General features: G+C 41.7%; 1 protein-coding gene across 1 annotated transcript in view; it reads left to right on the top strand.

Annotated features, from left to right (window-relative positions):
- Window positions 1-16,963, top strand: part of TMC3 (transmembrane channel like 3) — a 115,415-nt gene that overhangs the window by 63,580 nt on the left and 34,872 nt on the right. Inside the window, exons 8-11 of the mRNA XM_077473268.1 lie at window positions 1,442-1,589; window positions 6,892-6,935; window positions 12,637-12,784; window positions 16,831-16,940. Coding sequence (XP_077329394.1) covers window positions 1,442-1,589; window positions 6,892-6,935; window positions 12,637-12,784; window positions 16,831-16,940 — 450 coding nt within the window. The remainder of the gene's footprint in view (window positions 1-1,441; window positions 1,590-6,891; window positions 6,936-12,636; window positions 12,785-16,830; window positions 16,941-16,963) is intronic.

Genomic DNA, 16,963 nt, shown 5'->3' with positions numbered 1-16,963 from the left:
CCAGGCTTCACAAGTTTGTTGAACAATTTCAGTAAGCCAGCGTTGTATGACTCCAGATCAACTTGCTTTGCAAACATCTGCAAGTCTGCTGAAAGTTATGGTTCAGTTATGTTGTACAATAGTCATCCCACCACAGGGGTCACTGTGGCAGAATTTTCATGTTGCGGACTTGCATAGCTCTTACTGTAGACTCGCCACTGCAACTTTGCTCTTGCTAGAGACTTGCCACACAAATTTGCTACAAATTGGAAAAGTGCCAACTAGAACTTGTGCTTCAAGTGCTCTGCACGTGTACAAATTGCCTGTGAAAATGTTCAGTAAGTTAACAGACCTACAATTCAACATTACCACAAATTTCTGGCAAGTTATCCTTGCTATCTGAGGTTATACCACACCAGCTGCTCTATAGACTCTCTCTGTCAGCTATGGTAGGACCAGGGTTAGCCACACAGACTTCAGGCCTTCAGGTCGTCCACCTGAGTCTACATGGCAGAAAGTGCCAGGGGAGGCAGTGTGCCTCCTCCCTGACTGGTGCAATCCTCTCCAGGAAAGTCCAGTAGCTCAGGTGCTACCTGAATAAACATACAGGCCCCCAGCATGCCTAGGGGCACCTTCCTTTCCAATTAGCTTGGATTGAATCTATAATAATACTATTCATCTTACTTGTCTCCATCTACAATCCAGAACCTTCCTAGGTTGCTTGTATACAGGGAAGTTTCAGAACAGCATCAGAGCACACTGAGCAAGCAGAACTAAATGATCACAGCCCCTGTTAAGCAGACAGCCCAAACAAATGTACCTAGCTTCTCCACTGTTAAGCAGAGGTGCCAAAAATGATTGTAACTACTCTAGCACCTACCTAGGAGGGTGCTACACTCCTGTTTAATGAATCCCACAAAGCCTGTATTTTACAATAGGGGGTAAAAATATAAGCACATAACATAAACTGCAGAAGTAATTTATAAGGGAGGTACAAAAAACATAAATAGGACCTAAACTCATGAACACAATTTCTTCATTGCTCCCACCCCAACCCCATCTTCCTAACATGTCCAAAAAGAACCAAAAACACTCTGACTAGAAAGTGCCATCCTTTCCCCTTTGACCAGGCGGAGGTCTAGCAGCATTATCCTTTTGAAGCTCAGAGTTAGCTGGTACATATACATGGTGCATCTTCTCTGTTCTTCTTCGAATCCTGCTTTTTTACTTTTTTTTGTACACATTAGGAAGGGTAAGGGGGGCAAGAGGAGGAATCGTGTTCATCGTTTTAGTTCCAGAGATAATATCTTGGTAGTGATAAGTGGAAATATGCTGCCCTTACGTATAAATATGTGGGAAGATACAACCTGCTCTTTGCACATGGTGATTTATCTTTTCCATTTTTTTTTTTACAATAAATCTAACTACATTGTCTAAAAAAAACATGGATCATCTTTACAAGAATGGCAAAGAACTCTAGGCTGAGCTTGGCGAGTGCATCGGATGAGAACTATACCTTTTGTTGGAGAATCTTCTGTGCATGGGATTATCTCATTGGGAATTCAGAAGCTGCCGAAAGTAAAACTGCTGCCATAGTTAACAGCATTAGAGTAAGTACTTTGTTGGCATAAGACAGTTACTTTCTCAGTACCTTATTCATTTTCTAGCATTTACAATAATAAAAGCACTGACTAGTTAACATGCATGGTTTATCCATTCCTCCAATGCTTAACCACTTCCCGACCAGCGCACGACGATGTACGTCGACAGAATGGCACGGTCGGGACCCCCGTGAGTCCGGTCGCGGGACCCGCGGACTCGATCGCCGCGGGCATCCCCGCGATCGTCTCACGGAGCGGCCGAATGGAGGAAATGCTGTGTAAACAACATTTCTCCATTCTGCCTAGCAACTAGTGACGCTGATCTCTGCTCCATGTGATTGGAGCAGAGATCAGTGTTAACTAAATGAAAGCCCAACCCCCCCACAGTTAGTAACACACCCCTAGGAACACTTAACCCCTACACTGCCACCCACTGGTTAACCCTTTCACTGCCAGTGTCATTTACACGGGAATCACTGCATTTATATAGCAGTGATTACTGTATAAATGACAATGGTCCCAAAAATGTGTCAAAAATGTCCGATGGGTCCCCCACAATGTCGCAGTCACAATAAAAATCGCTGATCGCCGCCATTACTAGTTAAAAAAAATAATAAAAAATTATTAATAAAAATGCTATAAAACTATCACTATAACGCTATAACTTTTGCGCCAACCAATCAATAATCGCTTATTGCGATTTTTTTTACCAAAAATATGTAGAAGAATACGTATCGGCCTAAACTGAGGGAAAAAAATGTTTTTTTATATATTTTTGGGGGATATTTATTATAACAAAAAGTAAAAAATAATGCGTTTTTTTCAAAATTGTCGCTCTATTTTTGGTTATAGCGCAAAAAATAAAAACCGCAGGGGTGATCAAATACCACCAAAAGAAAGCTCTATTTGTGGGAAAAAAAGGACGTCAATTTTGTTTGGGAGCCATGTCGCACGACCGCGCAATTGTCAGTTAAAGGGACGCAGTGCCGAATCGCAAAAAGGGGTCTGGTCTTTGACCAGCAAATTGGTCTGGTCTGCAAGTGGTTAATTGTTACTTTTATTCCACTTTTATTTATAATCATGTAACATTCAAACATAGGGGTTGATTTAGACCCGATTCACACTGGGGTGCTTTGCAGGCGCTACAGCGCTAAAAATAGCGCCTGCAAAGTGCCCTGGAAGAGCCGCTGCTGTGTCTCCAATGTGAAAGCCCCGAGGGCTTTCACACTGGAGCGGTGCGCTGGCAGGACGCTAAAAAAAGTCTTGCTAGCAGCATCTTTGGAGCGGTGTATACACTGTTCCTTCACCGCTCCTGCCCATTGAAATCATTGGGGCAGCGCGGCTATACTGCCGGCATAGTGCTGTTGCAGCAGCGCTTTGCCCTGGGCTTAACCCTTTTTGACTGCAAGCAGGGGGGATAAAAGTGCCCCGCTAGCAGCCGAATAGCGCTGCAAAATTGATGGTAAAGCACCGCTAAAAATAGCAGTGTTTTACCGCCGGCGCACCCACCGCCCCAGTGTGAAAGGGGCCTTACTAAAGGCAAATCCACTTTGCACTACAAGTGCACTTGGAAGTGCAGTCGCTGTAGAACTGAGGGGAATATCTGAAATGAGGGGAGGTTCTGCTGATTTTATCATCCAATCATGTGCGAGCTAAAATGCTGTTTTTTGTTTTCCTTGCATGTCCCCCACAGATCTACAGGGACTGCACTTCCAAGTGCACTTGCAGTGCACTTGTAGTGCAAAGTGGATTTGCCTTTAGTAAAATAACCCCCATAGTCTTAAAATGCACTCATGGCAGTCATGTGCTAGATTTCAAGTTATTTTTTTTAAAGCAGGACTGACCGACATACTATAAATAGGAGCAAAAAATAAATTAGCTTCATATAGGAAAATTAACCAAAAAAAAAAGTTCCACTTAAACAGTAACTCCAATTTTTTGAAAGAAAAAAAAAAACATCCAGCTCTGGTTATCTATGTACATTGCAAGTATTTTAACAAACTTTGTTTCAGATTCCTACCTTTTGCTATTCTGAAGAAATTTCTGTTTTTCTGTCTCCATGTGCAAAATGAATGGGATTGGGACTTATTTTATCATTATCAATCTTGCAGAGTTTCAATAAGGAAAGTTGCAGGGTCTGCACCTGGGTAGCCAACTGTCAGTAAATTCATGGACAGTTTGTAAAAAATGTGTGATTTTTACAACTGTCTGTAAATATCAGGGGCTGATTATTTATCTTTCTGTGTTGACTTTTTAAGTGTAAATCAGGCACATTGCTTGTTATGGGTATTGTAAGTGTATTCATATTGTGTTTATACTGTTTAAATATGAATTGTTTTAGTAGAACTTCTGTCATTTTTCAGGTTGTCAGTAAAAATAATGCTCCGTCTGTACCTTTTCCATGTTTTGTCAGTAAGAAATGCTTCAGGAGGTTGGTAACACTGGTCTGCATACCTTTAGGCCCCTTTCACACGGGGCGGATCAGTAATGATCCGCCCCGTGATGATCCGCTTGCTCAGCGGTGGATCGCTCCATTGTCCCCGCTGAGCCGGCGGCGGACAGGGCGGTCTCCGCACACTGATCGGATGAGCACGGAGCGTCTGTCCGTGTTCATCCGATCCGCTCTGCAGACGGATAGAAAAATAGGATTTTCCTCCGTCTGCAGAATCGGACCATAGCGGAGGCAGACAATAGCGGGTGTCTGCGGACGTTCATCTGCAGACACCCGCTATCCCATAGGGATGCATGTATGCCTGTATTTCATCCGCAAATGGATGGATGAAATACGGACATACTGTCCGCATGTGTGAAAGGGGCCTTAGATGTGATTTCCCTTTGTGGGTATCTCACCAAAAATTTTATTTTTGTTGCAGAGGATGCTTGGGAAAAACAATAAGCTAATCACACTGGCAGGAAATGACATTTCTGGGGGTCATTCTGTACAACATCTATTTACAGAACGCCTCTAGGTTGCCATATTGTATTACATTTTACAGTAACTTAGTGCTGCAGATTGAAAAGGAAAGGTAATTTTTAATAACATTCAATTACAATATGACTTGTGTTGCAATTGTATATGCTATATACAGGTGCATCTCAAAAAAATAGAATATGATCAAAAAGTTAATTTATTTCAGTAATTCAATTCAAAAAGTGAAACTCATATATTATATAGATCCATTACTCACAGAGTGATTTATTTCAAGCATTTCTTTCTTTTAATTTTGATGATTATGGCTTACATCTAGTGAAAACCCAAAATTGTGAAAAAGTTCAATATTGTAGACTCATGGTGTCACACTCTAATCAGGTAATCAACTCAGAACACCTGTAAAGGTTTCCTGAGCCTTTAAATGGTCTCTCAGTCTGGTTCAGTAGGTTGCACAATCATGGGGAAGACTGCTGACTTGATAGTTGCCCAGAAGACAGTCATTGACACCCTCCACAAGGAGGGTAAGTCACCAAAGGTCATTGCTAAAGAAGCTGGCTGTTCACATAGTGCTGTTTCCAAGCATATTAATAGAAATGGCCATTCAAGAATTTGGGGGAGATCCACGAGCCACCACACACAGACGTATCCAGGACTTGGGCTACAACTGTCGCATTCCTTGTGCCAAGCCACTCCTGAACCAGAGACAACGTCAGAAGCATCTTACCTGGGTTAAAGAGAAAAAAAGACTGCACTGTTCTCAGTGGTCCAAATTCCTCTTTTTGAATGAAAGTAAAATTTTCATTTCATTTGGAAATTAAAGGTCCCAGACTCTGGACGAAGAGTAGAGAGGCACAGAATCCAAGTCGCAGGAGGTCCAGTATGAAGTTTCCACAGTCAGTGATGATTTGGGGAGCCATGTCATCTGCTGGTGTTGGTCCACTGTGTTTTATCAAGTTCAAAGTCAGCGCAGCCCTCTATCAGGAAATTCTAGAGCACTTCATGCTTCCCTCTGCTGACCAGCTTTAATGAGATGCTGATTTCATTTTCCAGCACTACTTGATCTGTCCACACTGCCTAAAGTACCAATACCTAGTTTAATGATCATGGTATCACTTTGGTTGATTGGCCAGCAAATTCGCCTGACCTAAACCCCATAGAGAATCCATGGGGTAGTGTCAGGAGGAATATGAGAGACACCAGACCCAACAATGCAGACGAGCTGCCTGGGCTTCCATAACACCTCAGCAGTGCGACAGGCTGATTGCCTTCATGCCATGGCGCATTGATGCAGTAATTCATGAAAAAAAAGAGCCCTGACCATGTATTGAGTGCATACTATACTGTACATAGACATACGTTTCAGTAAACCAATATTTCTGTACCAAACAATCCTTTTTTTTTTTATTGGTTTTATGTAATATTCTAATTTTCTGATATACTGAATTTGGGGTTTTCACTAGCTGTAAGCCATAATCATCAAAATTAAAGAAATGCTTGGAATATTCCACTCTGTGTGTAATTAATCTATATAATATATGAGTTTCACTTTTTTAATTGAATTACTGAAATAAATTAACTTTTTGATGATATTTTTGGAGATGCACTTGTATATGCTATAAAGGAGTGGTGCAGGAAATGCATGTGATTTGGACAGGAATCACACTGCATTCCTGTTAAAGTCGTATGTGATTCTTTGCAGTGCGATTTGCACCCTATGTATGAATGCAAATCGCACCGCAAAGTAACGGTTTTCGGTATCGGAAGCATTTTTACGAGTATGAGTGAAAGTACTCAGTATTGGCACCAATATCAATACTGGTATAGGTATCAGTGCATCCTTAGTTCTTTGAATTCTGTATCTTCCTAAACATTCCAATAATGAATATAGATAAACTGCTGCCACCTCCCCATGCCAATGAGCCTTCATCTCTTGTTGATTTAATGTATGCCTTCAAACGTGGGACAAGCATAATAGAATTAAATTTATAGAAAGTGTATAGTACAATTTTGTTTTTTGCTGCTGGGATTAACTCTATCAATTTTGTTGGAATAGTGGGATTATTCAAGAATTTTAGAAATAACCCAAATTTCCACTGCCGCTGCTTGAATTGCATTGCCAGTTCTCCCCTTCCATAGTCACAGGAAAAGCAGTAAAAGGCCTAGCTGGCCAGGGAATCCTTTCTGAGTGTTGGTTCCCATTTCAGAACATGATAGTCAGCTGTTCTATAACACTGTAGCTTTATGGAAACAGCAGATGCTCATCCAGGGGCCTAAGTTGGCACATAATAACACTGGCTGTTATTACTATGTTGGTCTGCAGACCAGAGCTATTGTAAAGTGATTTCCCTAATTTCCTTTTAATTTCTGTCTTTAATAAAGGAAGCCATTTTAGAAGAACAGGAGAAAAGAAAAAGCAATAATTTGTACGTAAGATTCCTTTTCAGTTTCATTCTATGCATGCCTGCATTTTTATTGCTTCTATAAAATAGGATTCCCCAGAGCTCTCCGTATAATAAATTTATGGTTTTCTATGTTTTTCCCCTTAGACTAATTTAAGTACATTTGTAAATTTATAGATATCTAATTTTTACATTTTCATTCCACCAACATATGGCCTTGCGAAGTGTTCAGATTTTGGAACATGAAGATATAGACTTGGTAATCTCTGCACTTTGAAAATCTAATTAACTCTGCTTTACAGCTGTCATACATTTATCTGCATGGGGCACTATAGGATGTATCGGGTCTTGATATGAAAGGACATTTTTGGCAACTGTCTCAAAGTTGTAGACAATTATAAAATACTAGACAACTGCACCACTTAAAGTTGAACTAGAGCCAAAAAAGTATTTTGTTCTTAGTTTTTGGATAGAGTGGGCAATGCTTAGAGCAGCCTTGGACCTTTATCCAGAAAGTCAAAACCTATTAACTGTAAAAGTTATAGTTTTTAGAGGCAAATATATTTTTATTGTACATATCATTGAAATAAAAACAGAAGGATACCCACTTAGCCAACAAAACCTGCTGGATGTTGATGACAAATGTAACAGTTTTGTTTGTAACATACCCTTAAGGGTAGATATATCAAGCATAAGAAATCATAAATATATAATAAAAGTCCAAAAAAAGAAAATACAAAAGATAAGCTCAACAAGATAAAAGAGGAGATGAAGAAAAAAAAAGGGGGAAAAGGGAGGGGAAGAAGGGGATAAGCCCTCGGAAGAGTTTGGGAAGAGGGAGGGAGAAAGGACTTGAGCAAACATTGTAGACCAGGTTGTATAGAGATGATCAAGTTGTGGTACTGGATTGGTCATCAGACGACAACACGCTGTACGTTTCAGGATATCGGAGGTGGAGAAGTTGATCCAGATAAGCCATAGCCATATTACCGTAAATTTAAAGTTACAGTTTTTAAATTAAGGTCACAAACTGCAAAAATTGTATGTAAAGCAACCCTATCAGTAAGATACAATTTTAAAACAGGTAAAATCACGAAAGTAAAGAGCGAATAATTACCTTTTCTGGTGATACCAGCCAGCTACTACTCTGTTCAAGAGGAATCTTCAACAGATGTCCACTAAGAAACTGACATTGCCAGGAGTGTCAATCTCCTTGGTTCCTTGTGCAGCCGACAACGGACTACAGTTATCTGGCACTGCAGACTCCCCTCTTTTTTCTTAGACCGTCTCTGTGCTCTTCTAGTGCTGGGCATGAAAATACTTGCATCATCTTCCTGAGCCCAGCAGAGAGCAGTGTGGGGACCGTAGTCTCCTGAACCGACATCCTGGAACTGCAGAACTATCCCTGGACTACACATCCCAGAATGCCATCTGCTCCAGAGAAAGAACTCTGGGAGAGGCTTTAAAAGGGTCAGCCGATTAGGCCCAAGCCTCTTGCTTACCTGGTTCCATCAAGTAAACACCCCTCTGCTGCTGTGTGAAAGGACTGCAGCCTACCACGTGGTAAAACAGTGACCCCAGCTTTGACTTAGGCGGGTCCAACGCCGCTTGCTACACAAGGGGCATCACTGCAGTGTCACTGAAACCAGCCAAATCACAGTACCAACAGCCGGTCCGGCATCTCCACACGTTCTGCAGAAGGATGCATTGATGCTCTTCAGGAGGATTCTATGCTGTTCTTCAGTTTAATGAAAGGTCATCCAGCCATCAATACAATCTCTGCTTGATCTTAGTTCACAGAATACTGTATATAGACACCTAACACCTGGAATTGCCTTACCCTATATCACAGAACACTGTATACAGACACCTTACACCTGGAATTATGTAAAGCGCTGTGTAAATTGACAGTGCTATATAAGTACCTGAAATAAATAAATAAAATAAATTACCCTAAGGATTACAACTAGCCAGGCACAACTGCTTGCTTTGATTACACATCACTGTGCCACACTCAGGATTCTTGTTCTATGAGATCCAACTTGCCGGTGAAGATCATTGCAAGGCCTTGCATCCTGGACACTGTTATCCTATTGCTGTTTAAAGGGACACACCCCTAAGATCCAGAATTTCCAGTCTCTCATTAGAAATAATGGTATAATAGGTCATCCTGGGGTCCCCTGTTAAGCAGTGATAGTATATACAGCAAGTAGTAGTTTTTGTTAGATATTTATTCATTTATTGTCTGCTGCTATGTGTATTGATATTTTATATCTGTGATTCCAAGTTGTTATTTCTTTGCCTTAGGGGACCTGTTCAACTGAGTTTTGGTTGTTTATCCAGGACTTAGCTGACTAATACCCTGTTACATGACTCTCTCTTTGAATGAGTAAAATCAGAGAGAGATAATCAACCTGTATTGTATCGGTGTATTATTTAAAGGTACATTCATCATGTTTGAACCTAGAGTGTCAGGAGAGCTGGAAAGTTCACACGGACAAAGTGGTGCAGATGAATATGCAATTCTAACAAACACCCAAAAGGGCAGTGCTACACTTGTTGCACTCAGTAGTCCCCTTCACCAACCCCAAAGTCCCTATTGTGTCCTGTGTGTTAAAGGGATCTCTTTAAAGCGGAGGTCCACCCTAAAGTGGACCTTCCGCTCATCGGAACCCTCCCCCCCTCCGGCGCCACAATTGGCACCTTTCAGGGGGGAGGGGGGTGCAGATACCTGTACAGTACAGGTATCTGCACCCACTTCCGGGATAGCTCTCTGCGGAAAGGGGCGTAGATTATGCCCCTTTCCGCAAGTGCCCCGCTGCCTGCTGGGAAACACACAGATCCCAGAGGCAGCGGGGACTGTCCTTATTGCGCAGCGCAACTCGCGCATGCGCAGTAGGGAACCGGGAAATGAAGCCGAAAGGCTCCATTTCCTGATTCCCATACCCAAGATGGCGGCGGCAGGACCCGAGAGACGATCTAGAGATCGGCTTCGGGTGCCGACATCGCGGGCGCGCTGGACAGGTAAGTGTCACTATTTTAAAAGTCAGCAGCTGCAGTATTTGTAGCTGCTGGCTTTTAAAAAAAAAATAAAACGCGGAGTCCCGGCGGACTCCCGTTTTAACTGGACAAAATATTAAAGCAGAACTTCACACAAAAGGGGAAGTTCCACTCTTTCTCCTCTTACTTCTCCCTCCTCTACCATAATTGAAACTTTTGGGGGGGGGGGGTCCGTGAACCTAGTTTTGGCAGGTACCCGCTCCCACTTCTGCTCGGATCGCCTAGGTGATCTGATTGGAGGTTTGCCCCCCCCCCCTTCCTGCCCTAAAGCTTCTGTGACACTTCACAGGTCCCAGAGGAGGCTGTGGGGGCATTCACAGGGCACAGGATGGCTTCTCACAGTTAAAGCGGAGGTCCGCCCACAGCTGCAAAAATGAAAAGCCAGCAGCTGCACATACGGCATCTGCTGACTTTTAATAATCAGACACTTACCTTTCCTGGAGTTCAGCAATATCAGCACCACAGCTGATGTTTCCAACAGCTGTCAGGTGCAAGCCGCCTCCATTGCAGATAAGGGAACAGGGAACCCTACTGCGCATGCACGAGGCTCTGCTCCGCTCTCCTAATGGCCCGTCGGCTGGGTAAGGAGGAGGGAGGAGGAGGGAGCCTGGGCGATGATGTCAATACCCACGGCTGAGGCTCCCGGAAGTGGGAATAGGATACCTTTATTAGACTGGCATCCTGTCCCCCCCCCCCCCCCCACACACAAAAGGTGCCAAATGTGGCACTGGATGGGGGAGGAGTACAACGAGCGGAAGTTCCACTTTTGGGTGGAACTCCGATTTAACATGCTGGTGAGGGGGACCCAAAGACCAGCAAAGAATCGACCTGGGTGAGGACAGTACTGGCTCTCTGGATAGGTGAATGTCTGTTTATTGAAAGTAAGCAGCTTCAGTCTTTGTAGCTGTTGACTTTTATTTTTTTTTGGAACCCAGCTGAAGCTCCTCTTTAATTCTTCATACTGATACAACTCCAGTCAGATTTTGTAAGGCCAGTGATGGTAAGCTGTGTAATTAGCAGAGGCAGGTGCTAGAGATTGATATCTGTAACTACCCAACCTAGATTTTCTTGTTGCCAAAAATTAGATTAAGTTTAAAATTAGATTTATTTCATAACTACTAATGCATCCAAAGAAAGAATATGGGAGAAATACTCATTCTATTAAGCTATTGCGCTTTGTCTTTGTGAATGTGTTGTAAATATTTATTAAAAGCCAAAATGTCTACCTTTTCCTAAGGTAAACAGAATAGCAGCAATCTAAAAAATAATTCTCTTTAGGCACCTTTCACACTGGGGCGGTGTGGGTGCCTGTGGTAAAACGGCACTTTACCGTCATTTTAGCGGCGCTATTCGGCCGCTAGCGGGGCCGCTAGCTCCTGAAAATAGGTTAAAACTGCCCACAAAGTGTCACTGCAGCAGTGCTTTGCCGACGGTATATCCGCACTGCCCCATTGATTTCAATGGGCAGGAGTGGTGAAGGAGCGGTATATACAAAGATGCTTCTTGCAGGAGTTTTTTAATGTCCTGCAAGCGTACCACTCCAGTGTGAAACCCTTGGGCTTTCACACTGGAGACACAGCAGCGGCTGTTACAGGGCGCTTTGCAGGCACTATTTTTAGCGCTGTATTGACTGCAAAGCGCCCCAGTGTGAAAGGGGTCTTACTGCTAGTGCTTGAAAGACAGAAATGACCCTTAGGTCATTTCTGTGCCCCAATGAGTGCTGGAGGGGCAGAGCAGAGAGTCAGTGACAGCACAATGAATACAAAGAACTGAGCGATCAGCGTTTTTTGATCGCTAAGTTCTCAGTGTAGAATCTACAGGGGACTGCTGCAGCTGGGATCAGTGCTTCAGCTGTCTACATGAGTATAATTGTTTATTTTTTTAAATTCCTGAACTTTTCTTTTAATAATAAGGTCATAATTCTTATGACACATCTTGGTGGATCTGCATGACAGACATGTCCTGCAGGACTAAAGAGGGGGAGTGGAGGGGACTAGTCACCTTGTACATCGTTAGCATGGGTGCCTGCCTTCTTAACAGGAAACCCTGCTTCTACAATGGTTAGCAGACTGCATTTCTTAATAAAACAGCAAAAGGACCCAGGGATTATTTGAAGTTGGGGCACTTGCTTTAGTTTTTTTTTAAAAGCAATTACCTGGACAACAGCTGTAAATGCTCTTCTATGATGTTCAGATATTTACTGGAGAGAGAATCTATAAATCTGTATACCATCATAAAAATTTGGAAAAGTAATCAAGTAAAATACGACGAATATATACAAAAATATTTATTAGTAAGACCTATAATAATAATTTACAATGTGTACTGTGAAAATATAAAGTAATTCACATATCAGTAATGTTTTCTCAACATCTTCTGCACATGTTAGTAGTCTACATGTGGTTTCTTAGATCTATACAGAACAATTTGTGAAAAAATACCTTCAAAAGTGCATAATTATTCCCAATGTTCATAATTTTAAAAAACATAATTGCTTAGATTTGTAACCATGAGCTGCATTGAGTCCATCTGTGATTTTTTTTTTTAATTGTTGGTACACTGAAGATCGGTGTGTAAATTTGTAATAAGAAACTCCAAGAACAGATCAAAATTTTGTAATATAATCTCCTCCTGATTATATCTGACAATGGTGTCTCTTTTCCAGGGCAGTTACAATAAGTCTGAGAATTCTAGCAAACATTTTAGTTTTGCTCTCGCTGGCAGGAAGCATTTATCTTATTTATTTTGTGGTGGACAGATCACAGAGGCTCGAACGCGAAAAAGCAGAACTAACCCTTTGGGAAAAAAATGAGGTAAACATGTTTTGTTTTTTCTTAAATGCTTTTATGGTAAACTTTTGCATTGGTACAGATATCAAATGTGCACTGTGCATTCCTCAAGAGAGAGAAGGTGAAAGAAAATATCTATAACACAGGAGGAAGAGGCAAGGGTCATACGTCTCCCTATTCCAAACTACATTCTAGTCTACTAGAGTGAAGGACAGTGTTGAGATGCTTTTATTCACTTTAAATACATTTTGCATCTCATACAAGTTAATGGGAATGCAGAACCTGCTTGAAGTAAGTCAAATGCCGGTCAGAAGACGGTCAACTGCAGGTAAAGGGATAGGGATGCTTGCGACTTGCTCATGATTGGGAAGCTTGTGACATTATGAACCTAATATGGCCACATGGCCATATTTTCTTAATGGCATTGACCCAATATGGCCATGTGGGTGAATGTGTCACGAGCATACTATGTGTGTTTGTAGTTGTGGGTAATTCCCGACTCACAGCTCATTGGCCTGGAAGTGACAGCTGCTTCCCAGGTTTGGTGGAACATGGGTTCAGACCAATCTCAGAGCCCATACTCATTCATATTAATAAAGTAAGGCTGTGATCACTTTGAACACCAAGGAGAAAATAATAACATTAATGTGCAACCAATAGAAAATAGAAAATCAATGAGTGGCTGCCAACATTGAAAGTGTTCCCACACAGCAAAGAGTAAATATAAGGTGATAATGTGGCGCTTACTCAAAAGAGGATAAACAACATAAAGTGCAAATGCACCAAGATGGTAATTAAATCAGTACACATAAATAGATAATGAAAAATATGTGCAAAGGTTGCAAACACACCACAAAACTGTATGAGAAGGCAATATAAATGCTTAAGATAAATAACGTGATCAGGCCAAAAAATAGTCAATCGAGTCAATTGAGTTGTTGGTTGCTCTTATACACAATTACAGAGTCCAAGCACCGGGAGAAGCCAGCCCTCCCTATCCATCACTCAGCTTACTGTGACATTGTTGTAGGCCTTAGGATAGTAGAACTCCAGGGGAGCAGCTTTCCCACACAGCCCCAGCCTCTGTGCACACTGCCCTGGGAACGGCGGCCCTCACCCTCCCGCTCCTGGCTCCCTTTCTCTGTGGGCTCCACACTAACTTTTATTGATGGTGTAGGGCATCGGGGAAGGACAGAAAGTGTTTTTGGAAGAATCGGCAGGTGATAAAGGGATCCATCTAAGGACTGCTTTGAATGGAGGAGAGTGGAGGATATCAAGGAGGATAATATTTACAGTGGAGTATACTTTCCAACAATTGTAATACACCTTATCTGGTTGGATGCTCCAAGGAAAGGAGTCTGGTGTTTTGCCCATCAAGGATATTTAACAACAGAGGAGTTAGTAGACCTTTAGGGGTCTCAACTTGAGTTGAGAGGCTGGTGCACACTATTGGTGTACTACGGATGGTGGAAGCTATTATCACTTAATTGAAATGAACTTTTTGCACCTGATGTCTTATTTATCACCAAGCATTTTTGCATGAGTACTTTATTAATTTTATTTTTTGGATTGACTATTTTTTGAACTGATAACATTATTTTCTTATATTATATATATATATAACGTATATTTATCTTAAAGAGGTCGTAAACCCTCTGCGTTTTTCACCTTAATGCATTCTATGCATTAAGGGGAAAAACCTTCTTTACTGCAGCAGTGTCCCCGAGCTCCCCTTATACTTACCTGAGCCCTGTAACATCCGCAATGGGAAGGAGCAAACCAGCTCTGGCCGGTGTCTAGTGTCCTTATTGGATAGATTGATAGCATCACAGCCTTTGGCTCCCACTGCTGTCAATCAAATCCAATGACGCGGGCGCGGGGGGGAAGTGAATCCTGCTGTCTGTGTCAACAGACGCAGCAGCAGAACACGGGAGCGCGCCCACACGGGTGTCTTGTCAGAGAATGCTTCTCCAACAGGACACTTGAGAAGAGGAGGAGCCAAGAGCACCACGGAGGAAGCCCAGAAGAGGAGGATCGGAGCCGCTCTGTGCATAACCAACTGCACATGGGAGGTAAGTATGACATGTTTGTTTAAATAAAAAAAAACAAAAAAAAACTTTACAATACCTTTAAGCATTTATATTGCCTTCCCATACAGTTTTGTGGTGTGTTTGCAACCTTTGGACGTGTTTTTCATTATCCATTTATGTGTACTGATTTAATTACCTTCTTGGTGCATTTGCACTTTATGTTGTTTATCCTCTATTGAGTAAGTGTCACATTATACTTATATTTACTTTGCCACCAAGTCACGTGTGAAGGAAATTTTAAAAAACAAACAAAAATTGGTTGGTTTAGGTGAACACTGCTTTACCTTAATTATTCAGTAGATAATCATTCACATGCAAAGTGCATATTAAGTTTGCTAAGCAAATAGCTTCTACTGCTTTGAAAAAAAAATCCACCATGAGAGTAGAGGACAGATATGAGAAGGAGCTAAAGCATTTTAATGTTTTACCCTTAAAGAGTTAGTTCACCTTTTCAGAAAAAATTAAAAGGGGAGCTAACAGCCTACACCCTCCCCATCCCCCGGTCTCTGCTGTACATGCCCCTGTGGGTGATGAGCTGTCACTGCCCACGCACCTGGTGTAGTGGTCTGGGGATTTTAAATCTCCCCCTTATTTCAGTAGGGCTTCTTGAACTGATCAGAGCATTCCTAATTGGGTAACGTTGACATGTGAGTACAGAATGGCTGGAGAGATGGGAGAGGGTGTAGGGTGTTACTTTACATTTAAATTTTTTTCTGAAAAGATGAACTTACACTTTAAATCTAGTCATCTGAAAATTGAAGCTCAGTTCCAGAATTGTTTTATGGTTAGAGATAACAGGAAGAAGGGTGAGAACCTCTAACAGACTTTTATTGGTAATTGGGACTCTCTTTTGGAGTGTTTCCCCCTAAGCTACGGTCCAGACAAATGTTTTAATAAAGGTCGAAAGCTTTAAAATTTCTAGCAATGTGATTATATCAGTCTGCACCTTTCTGTTTTGTGAGAACTGATCCCCATTACATGTAGGGGCGTCACAGAGATAGGAAGTGTGGGGAAATCTCCCTACATAGGGTCGCAGACAAAAATAATAACCTGGACAAAAATGTAACTCTTTCCCACTTTATCCAAAACTGAAAAAAAGAATTCTGAAGTTGGGTTCTGCATGATTCAGAGAATAAGAGATTTGTCCAGTCATGTATGAGCCAAAATCAGTTTTTTGGGTATATTTTGTAACTTGCTTTGTACATAATAGGGCATACAAAGTAAACAAAGCTTTTCCCTATTTACTAAGATAAGTGAACAGCCTCTACTCCTTTAGTAAATCAACTCCACCAAATACTGTGAACACATTTCATCTGTCCCTTCTTCTAGTCACCACCTTCCTCTAGAGCAGTGTTTCTCAAACTTTTTCCAGTAAGGGGACCCTTTAAAATTATGAACGATCTTGAGGCACCCCCTTCTAAAATGTAAAAAATATACACTAATAATTTTACATATTGTAGCAGCATCCACACACTTAGGACACCCAACATTAGAGGTGATTTTCTCCTTTTTGCACACTGGTACTGACTAATATACCAGCATTTCATTCTCATTTTTCTCCCTCACACAGCTAACATGACCCCAGTTCTGACGGAGAGTGAAGCAGAGTGGGGGGGGGTAAAAAAAGGCACGCTGTGCAGGTACCTGATGTCCTCCTTGTCAACCAATGACGTCAACAGTTGTTAGGGTGCTGGTGGCTGACTGGCCCAGTGCCCAAGGTTGTAATGTTGCACAATGAAAACCTTTGGCTTTGTGTAACAAAAAAGCAACATTGATCCACTTCTTGGCTTGTACACAATTTTTGGGCAATTTGTAGACATTTTGCTAAGGCACCCCTGAAGAACCCAGAAGGGTGCCTAGGAACCCTAGTTGAAAAAGGCTGGTCTAGAGAATGAAGTGGGTGAATGAAAAAAATTTTTTAGGGAGAAATGTAAAAGATATTATAATAATAATATACAAATGTTGTGTGTTTATTTATAGGTAAGCGTAGTGGTTTCCCTAATCACTATGATTGCTCCATCGGCATTTGAGCTGGTAGCAGCCTTGGAAATGTATCACCCTAGAACAACATTACGCTTCCAGCTGGCAAGGTAGGTATTAATAATACAGATAG

Source organism: Lithobates pipiens, unplaced genomic scaffold, assembly GCF_037356315.1.
Source record: "Lithobates pipiens isolate NorthernLeopardFrog02 unplaced genomic scaffold, aLitPip1_a1.2 Scaffold_8, whole genome shotgun sequence".
In the NCBI taxonomy this organism is placed as follows: Eukaryota; Metazoa; Chordata; class Amphibia; order Anura; family Ranidae; genus Lithobates; species Lithobates pipiens.
The sequence above is the reverse complement of the archived record's forward strand: the minus strand, read 5'-3'. Positions and strand labels throughout refer to the sequence as shown.